The sequence below is a fragment of the Pelophylax lessonae genome (assembly GCF_965119305.1).
Source record: "Pelophylax lessonae genome assembly, chromosome: 1".
Classification (NCBI taxonomy): domain Eukaryota; kingdom Metazoa; phylum Chordata; class Amphibia; order Anura; family Ranidae; genus Pelophylax; species Pelophylax lessonae.
Window position 1 is genome coordinate 209817317 of NC_138768.1, and position 15479 is coordinate 209832795.

A 15479-nucleotide genomic window follows, 5' to 3' on the forward strand; every position below is an offset into this window, starting at 1 on the left:
ACCATAATGAAGATCTCTTGGCACAGCACCTGCGGCCATTTAAATTATAAGGCAAAAGCATAATGGCAAGGGTTAATAAGGAACCTAGATTATGAGATTGAATAGATATTATATCTCACTCAAGTGCTTCATCAAATCCTAAGAACATTTATTTTAATAGAATGGAATACCACATTGTCATCAAGATGCAATCCTAAATATCCTCAGTCACAATAAAAACTTTGGGGGATTTGCCAAAACTGGAACACTGTGAATCTGGTGCAGCTGTGCATAGGAACCAATCAGTAGGGATGCACCGATCCGACTTTTTTGGACCCGATACCTGGCGTTGTAAATTCGCTGATACCGGAACCGATCCGGAGCTACACACGAAGCATGCAGCTGCAGTTCTGAGCAAAGCCGCTGCTTCATGTGTACGGCTCCTCCATTCACAGGCGGAGCATCTGATATCACTCCACCTGTGAGCTGGACCTATACAGGAAGTAGCGGCTCCCATCCCATACTAGTACTGCACCAAGTAACGGATGGCTGAGCCGTTACTAAGCAAAAACCGGATCGGCCAGTGGATCGGTCAATGTTACCGATCCCCCGATCCAGCAAAATTGGCCATATCGGCGCCGAATATCGGATCGGTGCATCCCTACCAATCAGCTACTAGGTGTTATTGTCAAAGCTTCATTGAGCAAGCTGAATTTAGAAGCTGATTGGTTACTATGAACAGCTGCACCAGATTCTCTGGGCTCCAGTTTTAGTAAATCTCTCCCAAAGTATACCTAATCAGTCTAACCCTATTCATGCACGCAAACCAACACAATATTTTTATGAAAATTGGAGAATTCCCCTGGATTGGGACTTTTTAGGCACAAAGACTAAGGTATACGATAATCATTTTTTCTATATACCTTAGTCTTTGTGCCTAATCCAGGGGAATTCCCCAATTTTTGTACTTTAAAGGGATGTGGCACTACATATAAGAACTCGAGCAAACCCTTGTTGCTAATATTTTTATGAGACATAGCAGAACTGTGGTATTTTCTCCTAAGTATCAGATAGGCCTAGAACAGTGATGGTGAACCTTGGCACCCCAGATGTTTTGGAACTACATTTCCCATGATGCTCCACCATAATGCAGAGTGCATGAGCATCATGGGAAAAGTAGTTCCAAAACATCTGGGGTGCCAAGGTTCACCATCACTGGCCTAGAAGGTGCTATTTTTTTTTACAAGTAATAAATACAACAAAGATGGCAGTGTCCAATAAAAGGATATATTCTGCAAATGTTTTGTAGTATGTCATTTCTTGCTCAATAATCAACTATAATTCTCAGGGATGTTCAGTGCCAAATACTGATATTGTGGAATTAAGCACAAGGGTAAAAGGAAGCCCCCATCTTTACAGATGAATTTTAATAATGTAATGTTGTATTTAAAAACACACAAATCCTGAGAAAGTTGACTTATTCTACCTTTGTTATAGGTGCTCTACTCTACCAGTTTGCGGTATTCATGAGAAAGAAACAAGCCCACATAGACAGCTCCATATACATCATTGAAAATGAACATAACAAGCAGGACTTAGAAGCAAATGGACAACAACCAGAGACAAGGCTGTAATAGACATCATTCATGGCATTGGTGAATTCTGCCCAGTAATTTCATGGAAATATTCTTCTGACCACTGGATGTTCGAAAGGATGAAAAAGCAGCCAAGAACAAAAGCAGTATTTCATAGCCCATCACATTTCAATTGAAGAGTTTTTGATTGGTTGCCAAGGGTTAATTTACATTGTTACACCATCATTACTTTTTGTACATATATATTTACACCCAATATAAAACACTGGAAGGAAAAAAAGAAGTGGGGGGTTGTGGGCAGCAACCCAACCAGATTCTAGCGGTCATCCTTTAAGCAAAAAATGTAAAATGAATGCAAGACTTACTGGTTTCCTCAGTAACTCCTAATAGGAATCTGAGGCCATTTTGGAAAATGAACCTGATTTGTTTGGAATTCTGTTGATGATTAGCAAGACCATAAGTATGTCTGTTATGTGTTTTACTTATGGAAAGATGAACACAAAGGAGAGAATAAAAGAGTGGTGCAAGCATAATGCTTGTGCAACCCTTTTAAAATGAGAAAACGCAAGCCTCTTTGTTAATTAGAACTCGATTATCTGCTCCCCGTTCTATGCTGTGTCAGTGATAGACACAGCACAGAAGAGTATAGCTGGAGCTGCATACTCCAGATATCACTGTTCAACACTACCCCTCACTCAGCATGACAAACATGTTATAGTTACCTCCTCTGTGCAGTGGTTTTGCACAGGGCAGCCCGGATCCTCCTCTACTCGGGTCCCTGGCTACAGCTTATGGCCCCTCCATCCTTTTGAGTGCCCCCACAGCAAGCAGCTTGCTATGGGAGCACCCGAGCTGAGCTGCAGCTCTGTGTGTCCATTCAAACATGGAGCTGCCGTTCGGCCCTGTGCCTCATTCTCCTGATTTAAATGACAGCAGTGGCAGCCAATGGCGCTGCTGCTGTGTCTTAGCCAATCGAGAGAGAGTCCCTGACAACTGAGACACTCATGGACATCGCTGGATAGAGAGGGGGCTCAGGTAAGTATTAGGGGGGCTGATGCACACAGAAGGCTTTTTATCTTAATGCATAGAATGCATTAAGATAAAAAAAAAAAAAAAAAAAACATCTACCTTTACAACCACTTTAATGCAAAAGGGAGAAGGAGGGCTGTGCAGGCTGTTAGTATGAGCAGACAGAGGGATGTGAGCTGTATGCTGACAGTTCTCTTTCCAAGAACTTTGTTAGTTCCCCATAATGTAACATTGTAAAAAGTATAAGGTCTGTACATTGAATGAGTGTATGTGTGTGTGTTCACTGATCATTATGCAGTGACCATTTTTATGCCAGTTTAAACTTGTATATGTATATGCCTTTTGCTTTGGCATAATAAAGCTTCATAAAAAAAATCATTCCTTTTCATTTTACATATAATAGAGATGCGGGGACAGGATATTTGTAATGCTACAGACTCAATCTGCTAGAATAACACTTGTGCTAAAACTCATTTTACAGCTTTGCCCGCAAAGCCATGTCATTTATTCGCAGAGATTAGTGAATGAATGAACGAACTACAAGTCCCATCTGCCATCGCAGGCAAAAAGTATTGTAGTTCTCACCAGAACACGTGTTTTGCAATCACCACACTTGTAGCCCACTGACACTTCCTTCAGCTCAGCAAATAAAAGCCCGAAACCTCTGTCTGAACAGAAAGCTGGAGGAAGTGCCTGCAGGAGCCTGGCACTGCACCTGCCATCCACTGATCGCAGGCGCAATAGTCTGTAGGCAACTGTATAAAAAAAAAAAAAAGAAGTGCACATTTTGTCTTGCTACTAATTCCTGCAAGGAGTAAGTACTGGATAATTTACAAGCTAGTTGTGTGTAAGTCAGAGTGCAGAGGTCAGAGCTAAGTAACACAGAGTGCAGAGATCAGGAGCAAGCAACACAGTGGCAGGGTTCAGGAGTACTGCAGAATGCAAGCATAAGTAGTGCAAGGGGTCAGGAGTAAGCAACTCAGTGGTCAGTATTATGTAGAGTTTAGAGGCCAGGAGAAAATAAAGTGTGCATGAGTGAGCAGCAAATAGAGTGCAAGGGTCAGTAATAGGTAACGCAGGAGTGCAGAGGTAAGGAGTAACAAACACATCTTACACCACAACAAAAATAAACATCTACTACTAAGCTAAACTTGCTCACCCCCCCTCTGTAAAATGCACTCACCAGACCTTAGATGCAGTGTGAGGAAAGTCCTCCCAAGGTCTCCCCTTGACTGTCATAAGACACATTAGAACTAAGGAGAAGCCTGGGCCTTCCCTCAGCTCTGTAATGCCTATTGACGCTCTGACTGGAGGTCTGAGAGGAAGCGGCCACCTCTGACAGAAGGGAGGGTTAGATCACCATCAACACGTTGCTATGTTGCCGACCGCAGCTATAGACAGGTATTCTCAGATTTAAATAATTAAAAAAAAAGACCTTATTGGCCTCTATAGCCCCAGGCATTGTGAAGCAATTCATACTCAACGTTAACATCACAAGGGATGAAGTGATTGCAAGTGAACATGGGCCTAGACTATGCACATTCAAGTATTTACATATACTAAACAAGCCCTTATTCTGTAGCTATAGGCATTGTAAAGAAATTTACCACAACAGAGGCACTGAAATCCTAGCTCTTTTCCAACTTATTTTCTATGGAAACAGAATCTTGGCGGCCTCCCAGCCTTCTAAAGTAAACAATGGGTGCTTGGAAGCGGTTGGAAACCAATTGAAACTGGTCTTTAGAGTCCCTGTTCTAATCAGATTTACTTCCACAGGGCAGCCATTCTGTGCAGAATCACATATATGCTTGATTCTGCTTTACCAGGTAGGGGACGCCTGTGTATGATGCCGGTGTTCTGTCAGATTAGCGAACCCGTTAGATTACCGAACAGAAGGGACGTTCCCTCAGCTGACTTACCAAAAAGTCCAGCAAAAAAGTCAGCATATATGCTTATATACAGTATTTTGAAACTCGTAAGACTGTTTTGATGTTTAATTTTGAAAGCCTGCAGTCAGAAGATGCCGACGGCTATCTTGGTACACCCCGCACTGCTCAGCGGCAAAGTTACATTCTGACTGCAGGCTTTCAAAATTAAACATCAAAACAGTCTCACCGGTTTTAATATACTGTATATAAGGATATACGCTCACTTTATTGCTAGGAGTTTGAAATTCTAGAATTTCCTGCTAGAGGGCTGCGCTGACTTTGGACTTGATAAAACCCAGTGGACCAAAACCAGCAAATGACATGGCTTCCCAAATCATGACTCACTGTGGAAACTTCTCACTGGACCTCAGGCAACTTGGATTCTGTGCCTCTCCACTTGATACCTTCATTTTCAAATAAAAAACAACATTTTTCACAGTCAGTCAGTCAGTGATGATTTGGGGAGCCATGTCATCTGCTGGTGTTGGTCCTCTGTGTTTTATCAAGTTCAAAGTCAGCACAGCTCTCTAGCGGGAAATTCTAGAGCACTTCATGCTTCCCTCTGGTGCCCAGCTTTATTGAGATGCCGATTTCATTTTCCAGCAGGACTTGGCACCTGCCCACACTGCCAAAAGTACCAATATCTGGTTTAATGATCATGGTATCACTGTGCTTGATTGGCCAGCAAACTCGCCTGACCTAAACCCCATAGAGAATCTGAGGTGTTATCAAGAGGAAGATGAGAGACATCAGACCCAACAATGCAGAGGAGCTGAAGGTCAAAGCAATCTGGGCTTCCATAACAACTCAGCAGTGCCACAGCCTGATCACCTCCATGCCACGCTGCATTGATGCAGTAATTCATTCCAAAAGGAGCTTATACTAGCTGTAAGCCATAATCCTCAAAATTAAAAGAAAAAAAGTTATTGAAATTTATCACTCTGTGTGTAACGCATCTGATTAAAATATAGGAGTTTCAGGATTTGAATTGAATTACTGAAATAAAATACCTTTTGCAGCAAATGCACTGAACTTGAATTGGTTGGAGACAACCAGTAAGAATAATGAACAGACCAACATTACAGTCACTCAGAAAAGGCAGTAAAAGTACGTTTTTCTCTAAGGCACCTGGTACTTCCAACATTGATACATTGTGCCATCAGCAACTGGGAATTGCATCTCCCTGAGCACCTTCAAAGATTTTACAGTAATAACGGTTATTCAGGCTCATTTAGGGCTCTTTCACATGGAGCGGACCGCATTGCGATCCGCTCCGGCACTTTTTTTTCCTTCCACGGAGCGGATGACACTTGTGTCATCCGCTCCGTATGTCCGCATATCATCCCATCCATTTGTGGATGATATACGGACATAATGCATGTCTATGGGATTGCGGATGTCAGCGGATGACACCGCTGACATCCGATTTTGCATCCGTTCCGTTTTTTAAAACGGAACAAAAATAGGGTTCTGTTCCGTTCCAAAAAAACGGAACAGAACTGAAAGGACGAAAATCGGATGTCAGCGGATAGTCATCCGCTGACATCTGCAATGCCATTGACATACATTAGGTCCGTATATCATCCGCAAAAAAAAAAATAGGATGATATACGGACATGTGGAATGCCCGTGTGAAAGGGCCCTAAGGCCGCATTGCTTACTGGATGTTTTTGTAGCTGCTCCTTGGGGCGTCTGGCTTTTTTTTTTCCTGCCTCTAAACTCCCCTGCACATGCACACACAGGCTTTTAGTAGTGTTTAGTGGCAAGAGAGTTTAGAGGCAGAAATAAAACCCCACTGCCAGCGAGTCCAGGAGCAGCAGAAAAAAAAAAAAAAAACGTCTGATGCTGTTAAACGCATCTAAACGCTAGACTTGTTCAGCACTTCAGCATTTATTAATTTCAATAGCCAGAACAAAATTAAAACTCTGGCCAATGAAATAAACACTCAAACACCAAATGCTGCTAAACTGTTTTGGAAAAAAAAAAAAAAAAAAAAAAAAAAAAAGGAAGCTTAGGTGAGTTTTTAAAGCTGATCTTCTCCTGTCAGGAGAAACATCGCTTTACAATAAACCAGTATGAAGGAAGCCTCATATTTAAAATAAAAACAACAATACTAGTTTTAGATGAATATTATTTTATTAAAAAAGAAAAACATCCTATTCAATTAAAATGTATTTTTTAATTTATACATGAAAATAAGTGCATATATATGGGAAAGTAACCATTTTGGGATGACGGGCAAGGATTATATAATCTGCAATTAAATATACTTCTCTATAGATCATTTGCTCTGCCAAACAATTAAAAAAAAAAAAAAAGCTGACAAACTATTAATGGGAATTTTGGTAACAAATGTAGTTTTGGTATCACTTATTTTTATATTGTCAGCGCCTTAGTAAAGGACTAGAGAAATGATGAAACATGGAGTCCAGTAACCAGACAACCACCAATAAGATGTCACCATTCCTCATAGTCAGCAAACACAATTACTAACAGACAGCTGTCAATTACTACACTTTGAGGGAAATTTATCAACATGGGGACAGCCAAAATCTGGGGAAGATGTGCATGGGGCAACCAATCAACTTCTATCACTCATTTTCAAAGCTTAACTGAACGAGCTGAACATAGAAGCTGATTGGCTGCCATGCACAGCTGCTCCAGTTTTAATACATTCCCCCCTTAGGCCCCTTTCACACGGGCTTTCTGATCTGGTCCGCCAGTCAGTTTTTCAGGCAGACCTGATCGGATGCTCCATGCAGCCCTATGGAGCAGCGGTGACCTCTCTGCTAACACCTACTGCTATCCGATCTGATCCTGTCTGTGAAATCCAGGCGGATGGAAATCCTATTTTCCATCCGTCTGGAGGATCGGATCGGTGAAAACGGACAGGTGTTCAGTCCGTTTTCATCTGATCTCCCATAGAGGAGAGCAGGGCTTTGACAGCTCCGTCTCTGCAAAGTAAGTGGAGAAGGAGCTGTCATCCGCCTGCTCAGCGAAGATCGGCGGATCGATCCCCGCTGAGAAAAACTGAGTCTGTCAGGCGCACCGCCCGTGTGAAAGGACCCTAAAGCCCCGTACACACGATCAGATTATCGAACGATCTGTCGTCCGTTTTTTGTGACATGCTAGTCTGATGTGGAAAGTGAAGAGGTTATTTTAATACGAATTTTCCCGTACGACAGAATTCTACTTCAGAAGTGATGTCATGTGTTGGATTGTTTTGTATGTGTTCTTTCGTTTCTGAGCATGCCTAGTCTTGCTCTTAAGATTTTTTTCCGTAAAAATCTGTACTGAGACGAAAATCGGACGTTGTTTTGACGGACGACAAAAATTATATAGCCTGCACATCAGGATTTTGTCAGCCGAAAAGTCAGAGTCGGCTGTCGAAAGCACCATACTAACAACCCGAAAATCGGCAGATCGGTCGTCGGACAAATTTTCCCTACAGATTTTCTTATCGTGTGTACGGGGCTTTAGGATGTGCCTTGTCTTGTTGAGAAAAAAATGAGAATGGAAAACCCAACCCAGCAACCAGTGTTAAGAGCAGAAAGAAAAAAACAAAACAACTGTTACAAAGAACAAGCCATAAACAAATCTCTCTTTTTGGAGGACACACTGCATGAGATAAAACACTTCATAATCCAACTTGCATTTGGGCATAGAATTACTTTAGGACATTATAAATGCATTTTTATCTTACATTGGGTTATTTATATATTACAAGGGAAAAACAAATCATGGAATATCAAGCTTACAAGACAGAAAGAAAATATACACAGTTACTGCTTGGCATTATCTAGTCTTATTAACAACGATGACATTTCATCATCAATAAATAGATTTCCACAACATATATACATCATTTTCATTTTTACATGATATACAGTAAGGCTTTGTCATTGCACAATGGATGTGGTGAGGTTTAATCATAAGGCTTTGGCTAAATACAAGTCACAAAGCGAAGACACCAGGATCATCACACGCATACTGCACACAAAACAATGGAGGTAACAGCAAAGGGTAATCTTCCCAATGAGCTAGCTTTCCACTACACATCGTCCCGCTACAACAGAACATTCTGCAGGAAGCACATTATCCTTCCTGTAGGATGGTTCAAGTTTTACTACTTTAGCTTAAGTACCTGCAATAAAGAAAAAACAAAAAACAAAAAAGATTTCTAAATGTTGTTTAACAAAATAGTTTGCTTTGCAAATTTAAATCTGCAGTATACATTTCAACATATCACTAAGCAGAATCCTTAGCTACCCGTGTTACTGATATAACGCGTACAGACCTGACACAGGAATAGAGGTCATTTCATGTAATGTGACTAAATCAAAATAGTTCTTTATATGGAGAAGAATTTCTTGGGGATAAAAACAAAGCGGATTGTACTACTACCTAATATTACAGCAACAGACGTCAGTAATCGGCTTGCGAATAACTGTAGGCTGAGGATGCATCCAAGCAATATACTCCTTCTTAGTTCGTAGTCATAGTTAAAGCGGTAGTATCCCGCTTTTTGACACTTTTACCTACAGGTAAGCCTATAATAAGGCTTACCTGTGCTGTGCCGGTTTAGGAGATATTTGTAGTGCATTCAGCCGCTCACACGAGCGGCGCATGCGCTCTGAAGGTCCGGGGGGACCTTCAGTTTTGCTTGCCGGAAAAAGTGACATCATCGCGGCTCCGGCCAATCACAGCGCCGGAGCCGCCGAACCTGGAAGAGACGCCGAGGGATCATGGCAGCGCCCGCAGCAATGTCCGGGGGTCTGTGTCGGGGCTTCATTCTAAGGTAAGTAACACATAATGAGCTAGAATGCGATGCATACTAGCTGATTATGCCTTTGTCTTGCAGGTTTTTTTTTTTTTTTTAGGGTTTACAACCGCTTTAAGAGATAACTCTTACTGCTCTGTAAAGGCAATCAGGCACCATGTACTCAATATGCAGGAAGGAAAGTGTCTAGATGGCATTCTATTCTAAGCCCAGGCCTATGTGTCTTCCTAAATATCCTAGCCCAGTTCGCTACTTTTATTTGTACTATAAGATGATTTCTTTAAACCTAGTTTTAACAGCTTTATCACTAGACCCCCCAAATACTCATAGAAAACCTACAGTTGCCTTGTATACACTGTCTTGTGCCTGATCTGCAGAAACAGATACTAATATATGTACCAGAATGGCTACAATGACCTTCACAGAAGCAAGGCAATATTTGGAATACTACCATGCTAAAATTACTTTATAAATCATAGGAACAGCAAATGTTTTCGGATGTTTGACTCGATTTTCAGCCATATGATACAAAGTTACACCAGCATTTGTCAACCCTGCTTCACAAGGTTTTAAGAATCTTTAAGGGTCCTTTCACACAGTCCGCCTCCGCCGGTGGACTCCGTGCTGCTCAGCGGGGGATCGATCCGCTGATCACCGCTGAGCAGGTGGATGACAGCTCCATCTCCGCTCTGTGTATGGAGAGGGAGCTGTCAGATCCCCGCTGTTCTCTATGGGGGGGAATCGGATGAGAACGGACCGCCTGTCCGTTCTCATCAGATCAGCTGGACGGATGGAAAATAAGATTTCCATCCGTTTGGATTTCACGGACAGGATTGGAATCGGATGGCAGCGGGCGTCAGCGGTGATGTCTCCGCTGACATCTGCTGCCCCATAGGGATGCATAGAGGATCTGATCATGTCCACCTAAAAAAACTGACAGGTGGATCTGATCGGATCGTTTGTGTGAAAGGGGCCTAAATGTATTAGTAGAAATATAAAACCTAGTTTTGGGTACTGTGTCAGAAAACATGAGCAGCTGTAGTAGACACTTTAATACAATGAAGAAAAAAAAAAAAAAAACACCCAAGGAGGAATCTCCCTTGTCACATAAATTACGATTAGGTTGAACACACTAGAGGTGCAGAAGTGCATTGGAACGGTTTGTTCTAGGCCCAAACATCAGCAATTTATTGTACCATTAATCTGTAGAGAGAATTACAAAGCAGCTCACCACTTACCCCTTCCACTAAAACATTGAAAGTACATTTCTGGTGCATTTAAAATATACTTGAAGAACTGTATAAAAGATAAATATTGCAACTGGCACTGGTGACTTGTTTTTCAAGGAGCAGATTACAGCAGTATCATGCTTCAGCTCACTACACAGGGTACAATGAGATTGCACTAACTCCTTTAGGGCTGGCTCACACTTGGAAGACTCAAGCTTGAAATGAAGCTGTGGTGCGGGAAGCAAAAATGTAGACATGTTGCAGATTTCCATACCACACCACACTACAGTTTATTCAACGGCTGATTTAAGTGTCAACAGAAAAAAATATCCCACTGGACACAATCCTTGAAATGGCTTATGACGAATGTGGGCTTCGGCAATAACCAGCAGGGAACTGGTATCAACACAAGAATAAAGCTTATAGTGCCATCACACTGTGGAACTTTACTGAAGTTTCCTAAAAGCAATCACAGCACAGCAAAGAGCTGCAACATTTCGGGGGCCAAGTACCCCTTTATCAGGTATGCCTGATGATGAGGCCCTGCAAGACTTCGCAACAGTATGCTGGGATGTGATCGCTTTCACTAAACTTTTTGGACACCATTTGAAGATCCATGGTGTGCTGGCAATAAATGCATTCTTTTTTTCTTTTTTGGAAGAATCTTTATTTTATGATCAGTGTACAAAAAAAAAAAAAAAATGAAATAAAAAGGAAGGTGTAATACAGACATATGCATTCCCATAAAAGGCTAACGAGACAAGCCGTAATGGACAAATGTTAGGGTTCCAAAAAAAAAAAAAAACAGGATGGTAGGATAAAACCATCAATCTTATAGCAAAGGGAAATGCAGGAAACCCAACACCAAGTATATAGATGTAAAGGGAAATGTAGAGGGGGAGGGGAGAGGGGCAGAGGGAAGAGCATCAAAAGAAAACAATAATTTTGAAAAATAAAAAGAAAACACAAAAGTAGCTATAGGTTGGAGAAATATATGCATTATTTAAGTATGAACAGGGCACATAGAACATAAGTATTTTCTGTGGGCCCTTGCAGACATTGGCAGTTTTCTAGTGCAGAAAACCGCCAATCTCCGCACAAGTGTGAACAAGCCCTACGATCCAACCATAACTATGTAGTGCAAGGGACTGCATGAATGGATACAAACTGAATGGAGAGTTTTGGTAGGTCCACATATTACAGTTTTCTTTAAAACTATGTAAAAACATTATATGGTCAGACTGTTACATGCATGGCGAACTTTACCCTTCTTTAATTTCTTAGTAAGTCATTGCCCAGATCGAGAGCATACATATTTGGTGTACATATGCTCATTTCAAGTCAGTGACTTATAAGCAGAAGGAAGGTAAGGAAGACAGCCCCAGAGCATGCAACTTCAAAAACAAGTCAGTAATGACAACTGCCATATTTATAACCCGATAATCCTTTTGCCCTATGGGCCTATGTCAAATATAGACACACACATGTACGCCCTATATGTATACGTTACCTTACACATACAGCTGCAAGTATATTTATTGTTCACAGTTCTACATCTTTCGACCTGAAATCATCTTCCAAAAAGGGTAACTATATGATGTTCTACTTTTTAGGCATTTAATCACATGTACTCTCTATCCTGAGTAGACAAAAGACACATTGAGGAGGTCATCTCTGCACGTTAGCATGTTCAGAGCTTTAAGGCCCGTACACACTTGACGGAAATCGGACGAAATCCTCCGATTTCTCTCTCTCTTGCTCAGCGGTCATAACCGTTTTTAGTTGACAGTGCATAAATGTTCACAAAATTTCTCATCCGATTTTTTTTTGGGACATTTGTTCCTAGACTTCCGGGTTGTCAGCAACTTCAGATCATGCGCGGTCTTTCGTATCTGATTTTTCGCGGACGTACTGCATACACATTAAACCAAAATTGGTCGTCTGGGGGCAGATGGTAAAAATTTTGGTGTTTGTCCCTCCGTTTTTTTTTCATTGAAAATGTCGGCATCGGCTGCTGAAAGTTGTGTACACACTAGGCGACAATCGATTTTACCTTGGACGGGAATTTTCAACAGATTTTCTACTAGTGTGTACCCCACTTTAGACGCACAGCACAATGAAAAATTGATAGGGATCTGACTGACTGTGCTTTACCTCCTCTCCCAGTCCAAGTGCTCTTGTACTGTGGATTACAGGTGTCTGATGTAAAGACAGATTCAGGTATATACACACACCAGCTGTATTAAAAAAAATACATTAACTATTTTGTCATAAATGCATAACTGAAATGAAGGGTGTCTAATACTGGTCTGGAGTTTTTGCTTTAAATTCTGTGTCAACTGCATGTAAAATCACAGTCACAGTACACAAGTATCAGACAGAAAAATGATCTACAGCATTAGTCGTATCTGTAAAATGTCAGGCCTGTTACATTTGGGGAAATATCCATGTGGAGGACAGGTTGCTTGTATCTGCTAACTCTTTACCACTCTGATGAGGTTACTGCAGGACGGGTAAGCAGCATTCAGTATAGCACAAGTAGACACAGGGCCAATGTCTACACTATGATAGCCTCGGTAACACAGACCCATAACAGCAGCTGCTATGTACTGCTCCCTCCACTGCTTTTCCCTGAGCTGCTGCTTTTCTGCATGCGGCTGGCACTTGGTTGGCGAGGCACTCTCTGACTTGAACCTTCTCTGCTGCTTCGTTCGCTTTGTCCTTGACTTGTGTTTGGAGGATTCAGTTTGGTTTTTCCTGTAAAATGAAAAAAAAAAAAAAAAAAAAAAAAAAAAAAGTGCTGTTGTCAGTCAAACTCAAGACAAATGTAAAAAAAAACATTTTAAAGTATTGCTTATGTCCCTTATTTTTGATATGTCTATGTGGAAGACAAAGTGCATTTGTAGAACAGGGAATTTAACTTTGTGACTATACAAAAATATCTGTTCTGGTGGAGCAGAAGTCTGTACTTACCTCTGGTAGGGTAGGGGTGAATAGGTGCATTCTTAGATTGTAAGCTCCAACGAGCAAGGCCCTCTGATTCCTACTGTATTAAAGTGTATTGTATTTCTACTGTCTACCCTCAAGTTGTAAAGTGCTGCGCAAACTGTTGGCGCTATATAAATCCTATATAATAGCAAAAATACCTAGTAGTAGTATTATTATTATCGGGCACATCTGAAATTATATATTTATCCCCCCCCCCCCTCAATGAAAACAGCAAAAAAACATATTTTTGCCAATTTTAACCCCTTCCTGCCACTGCCTCCCAACCCTTTAAGTGAATCTTATCGACCAGAGGTGGGCATTCCAATCATGTGACTGCTGTGACTGGAAATCACAGTGGTCACATGATCGGAAAGCTCCTGATCGCATGTACAGTATAGATCAGGAGCTTTCCGGTACCTGTTCACTACCGTGCTGGAAGCCTGCTCTCAGCACAGTAAAGTTTTTACCCAAGGCATTAGGGTTAAAGCCCACCTGTTCAGAGGCCCAAAATATGCATCAGGTCAGCAGGAAGTGGTTAACACAATTCCTATTGGTTGTCTGAATTTACAGATTGACAAAAGAAGAGATAAAAAGTGATATTTCAAAAACCTGAACTTGTCATTATCTCCAGTGATTAAGCTTCTTCTTGTGGGGTGAAATGCTGCAGTGATATGGACCTAGGCAGCAGTGTTATCTGTTCATCTTTTCATAATGTGTATATACCTATATAGGTTTTGATTGTGAATTGTACCAAAGAGGAGCAAAATGGGCTTATTGGCCAGATTTAGCATCTGCATTGGCAAGTGCAGGTCAATAAGAACTTCAAGTAGTGTTAAACTTATTCAGTCAGTGGAGTCAGTAATACCCATTTTCAGATACACAGCCATAAAACATTTTTTTTAGTGCACTTGCAGACACTCTTCTTTCTACTAGAAACCCTTTCCACTCTTCTGTGCAAAATGATTCCAATGAAACATGTTGTACAGTGCCCTGCATGCACTATATGCATCACATCTTACAAAGTCTCAATAACGATTCAAAGTCAGAAAAGAAACATTATAGCTAGGACAAATCTCATAATAAAATTTGACCTTTAAGGCCCCTTTCACATAGGTGCTTCTGTGTAGCGGATTCTTCTTGCTCAACGGGGGAATCGCTTCCCTGATCACCGCTGAACAGACAGAGGACAGGCCTGTGTCTGCTCTGCAGTGCAAAGAGGACATGGACACAGTCAGCTCTTCTTATGGGAAAATTGGATGGAAACGTACCACCGGATGGACGCATATAAAATAGGACCACCATCCGTTTTTTGCGGGCAGGTTCAGTCTGGATGGCCGCGGGATCCGCCACTCCATAAGAGAGACTAGAGGGTCTGATCAGTTCTGCCTGAAAAACTGACAGGCAGACCTGAACGGACAGCCCATGTGAAAGGACCCTTTGTCTACAGTAAGACAAGTTATTTTGAGAAGATCACTAGTGTAGACACTGCATGTGATTCGCGCAGGAATCACACCGCTTTCCAGAGCACATCACATGCGATGTCTGTGCAGTGCAATTTCAGCCATGCTTTCGTACCACAATGGTGATGGAACCTTCCCCCCCCCCCACACCTGAATCGCATCACATTGGTGTTCAGGCCCCTGCAATGTGATTCTGGCAATCGTACTGCGTTTTGCAATCTGTTTTGGGGTGTCATTAGGATAAAACTGACACCCACAGCAGAGATTGTATGGACGCTGTGTGATTGCAATGCGGTGCGGGAAACAATAACCATACGATAACCAATTGTAACCATATGTTTTGGCAGGCCTAAATGCACATGCTACCAAGGTGTATGGAGGTGCCATTAAGAATTAACAACACTGCTGCGTGCCTGCCAAAGGGCTCTATGCATTTGTGCGATGCAGGAATATGTGCAATTTTGCACACTGTCCCATGCAAAAATGTGAAC

The 15479-nt window shown here is 41.7% G+C and overlaps 2 protein-coding genes across 4 annotated transcripts in view; one reads left to right on the forward strand and one right to left on the reverse strand.

Moving 5' to 3' along the window:
* LOC309543329 (uncharacterized protein) overlaps positions 1-1976 on the forward strand; it is a gene marked incomplete at its 5' end in the record, with an annotated part of 28484 nt that extends 26508 nt beyond the window's left edge. Inside the window, one exon of the mRNA XM_082242792.1 lies at positions 1477-1976. Coding sequence (XP_082098918.1) covers positions 1477-1613 — 137 coding nt within the window. The 3' untranslated portion in view covers positions 1614-1976. The remainder of the gene's footprint in view (positions 1-1476) is intronic.
* A 6189-nt stretch (positions 1977-8165) lies between these two features.
* LOC309568548 (mitotic-spindle organizing protein 2B-like) overlaps positions 8166-15479 on the reverse strand; it is a 29986-nt gene continuing 22672 nt past the window's right edge. For 2 of the 3 annotated variants that reach the window (XM_082274249.1, XM_082274247.1), the window contains one exon: positions 13062-13297. In XM_082274249.1, the coding sequence (XP_082130375.1) occupies positions 13143-13297 (155 nt within the window). In that variant the 3' untranslated portion in view covers positions 13062-13142. Of the gene's footprint in view, positions 8676-13061; positions 13298-15479 lie in introns of those variants that run through there. The other variant, XM_082274248.1, reaches the window with a different exon arrangement.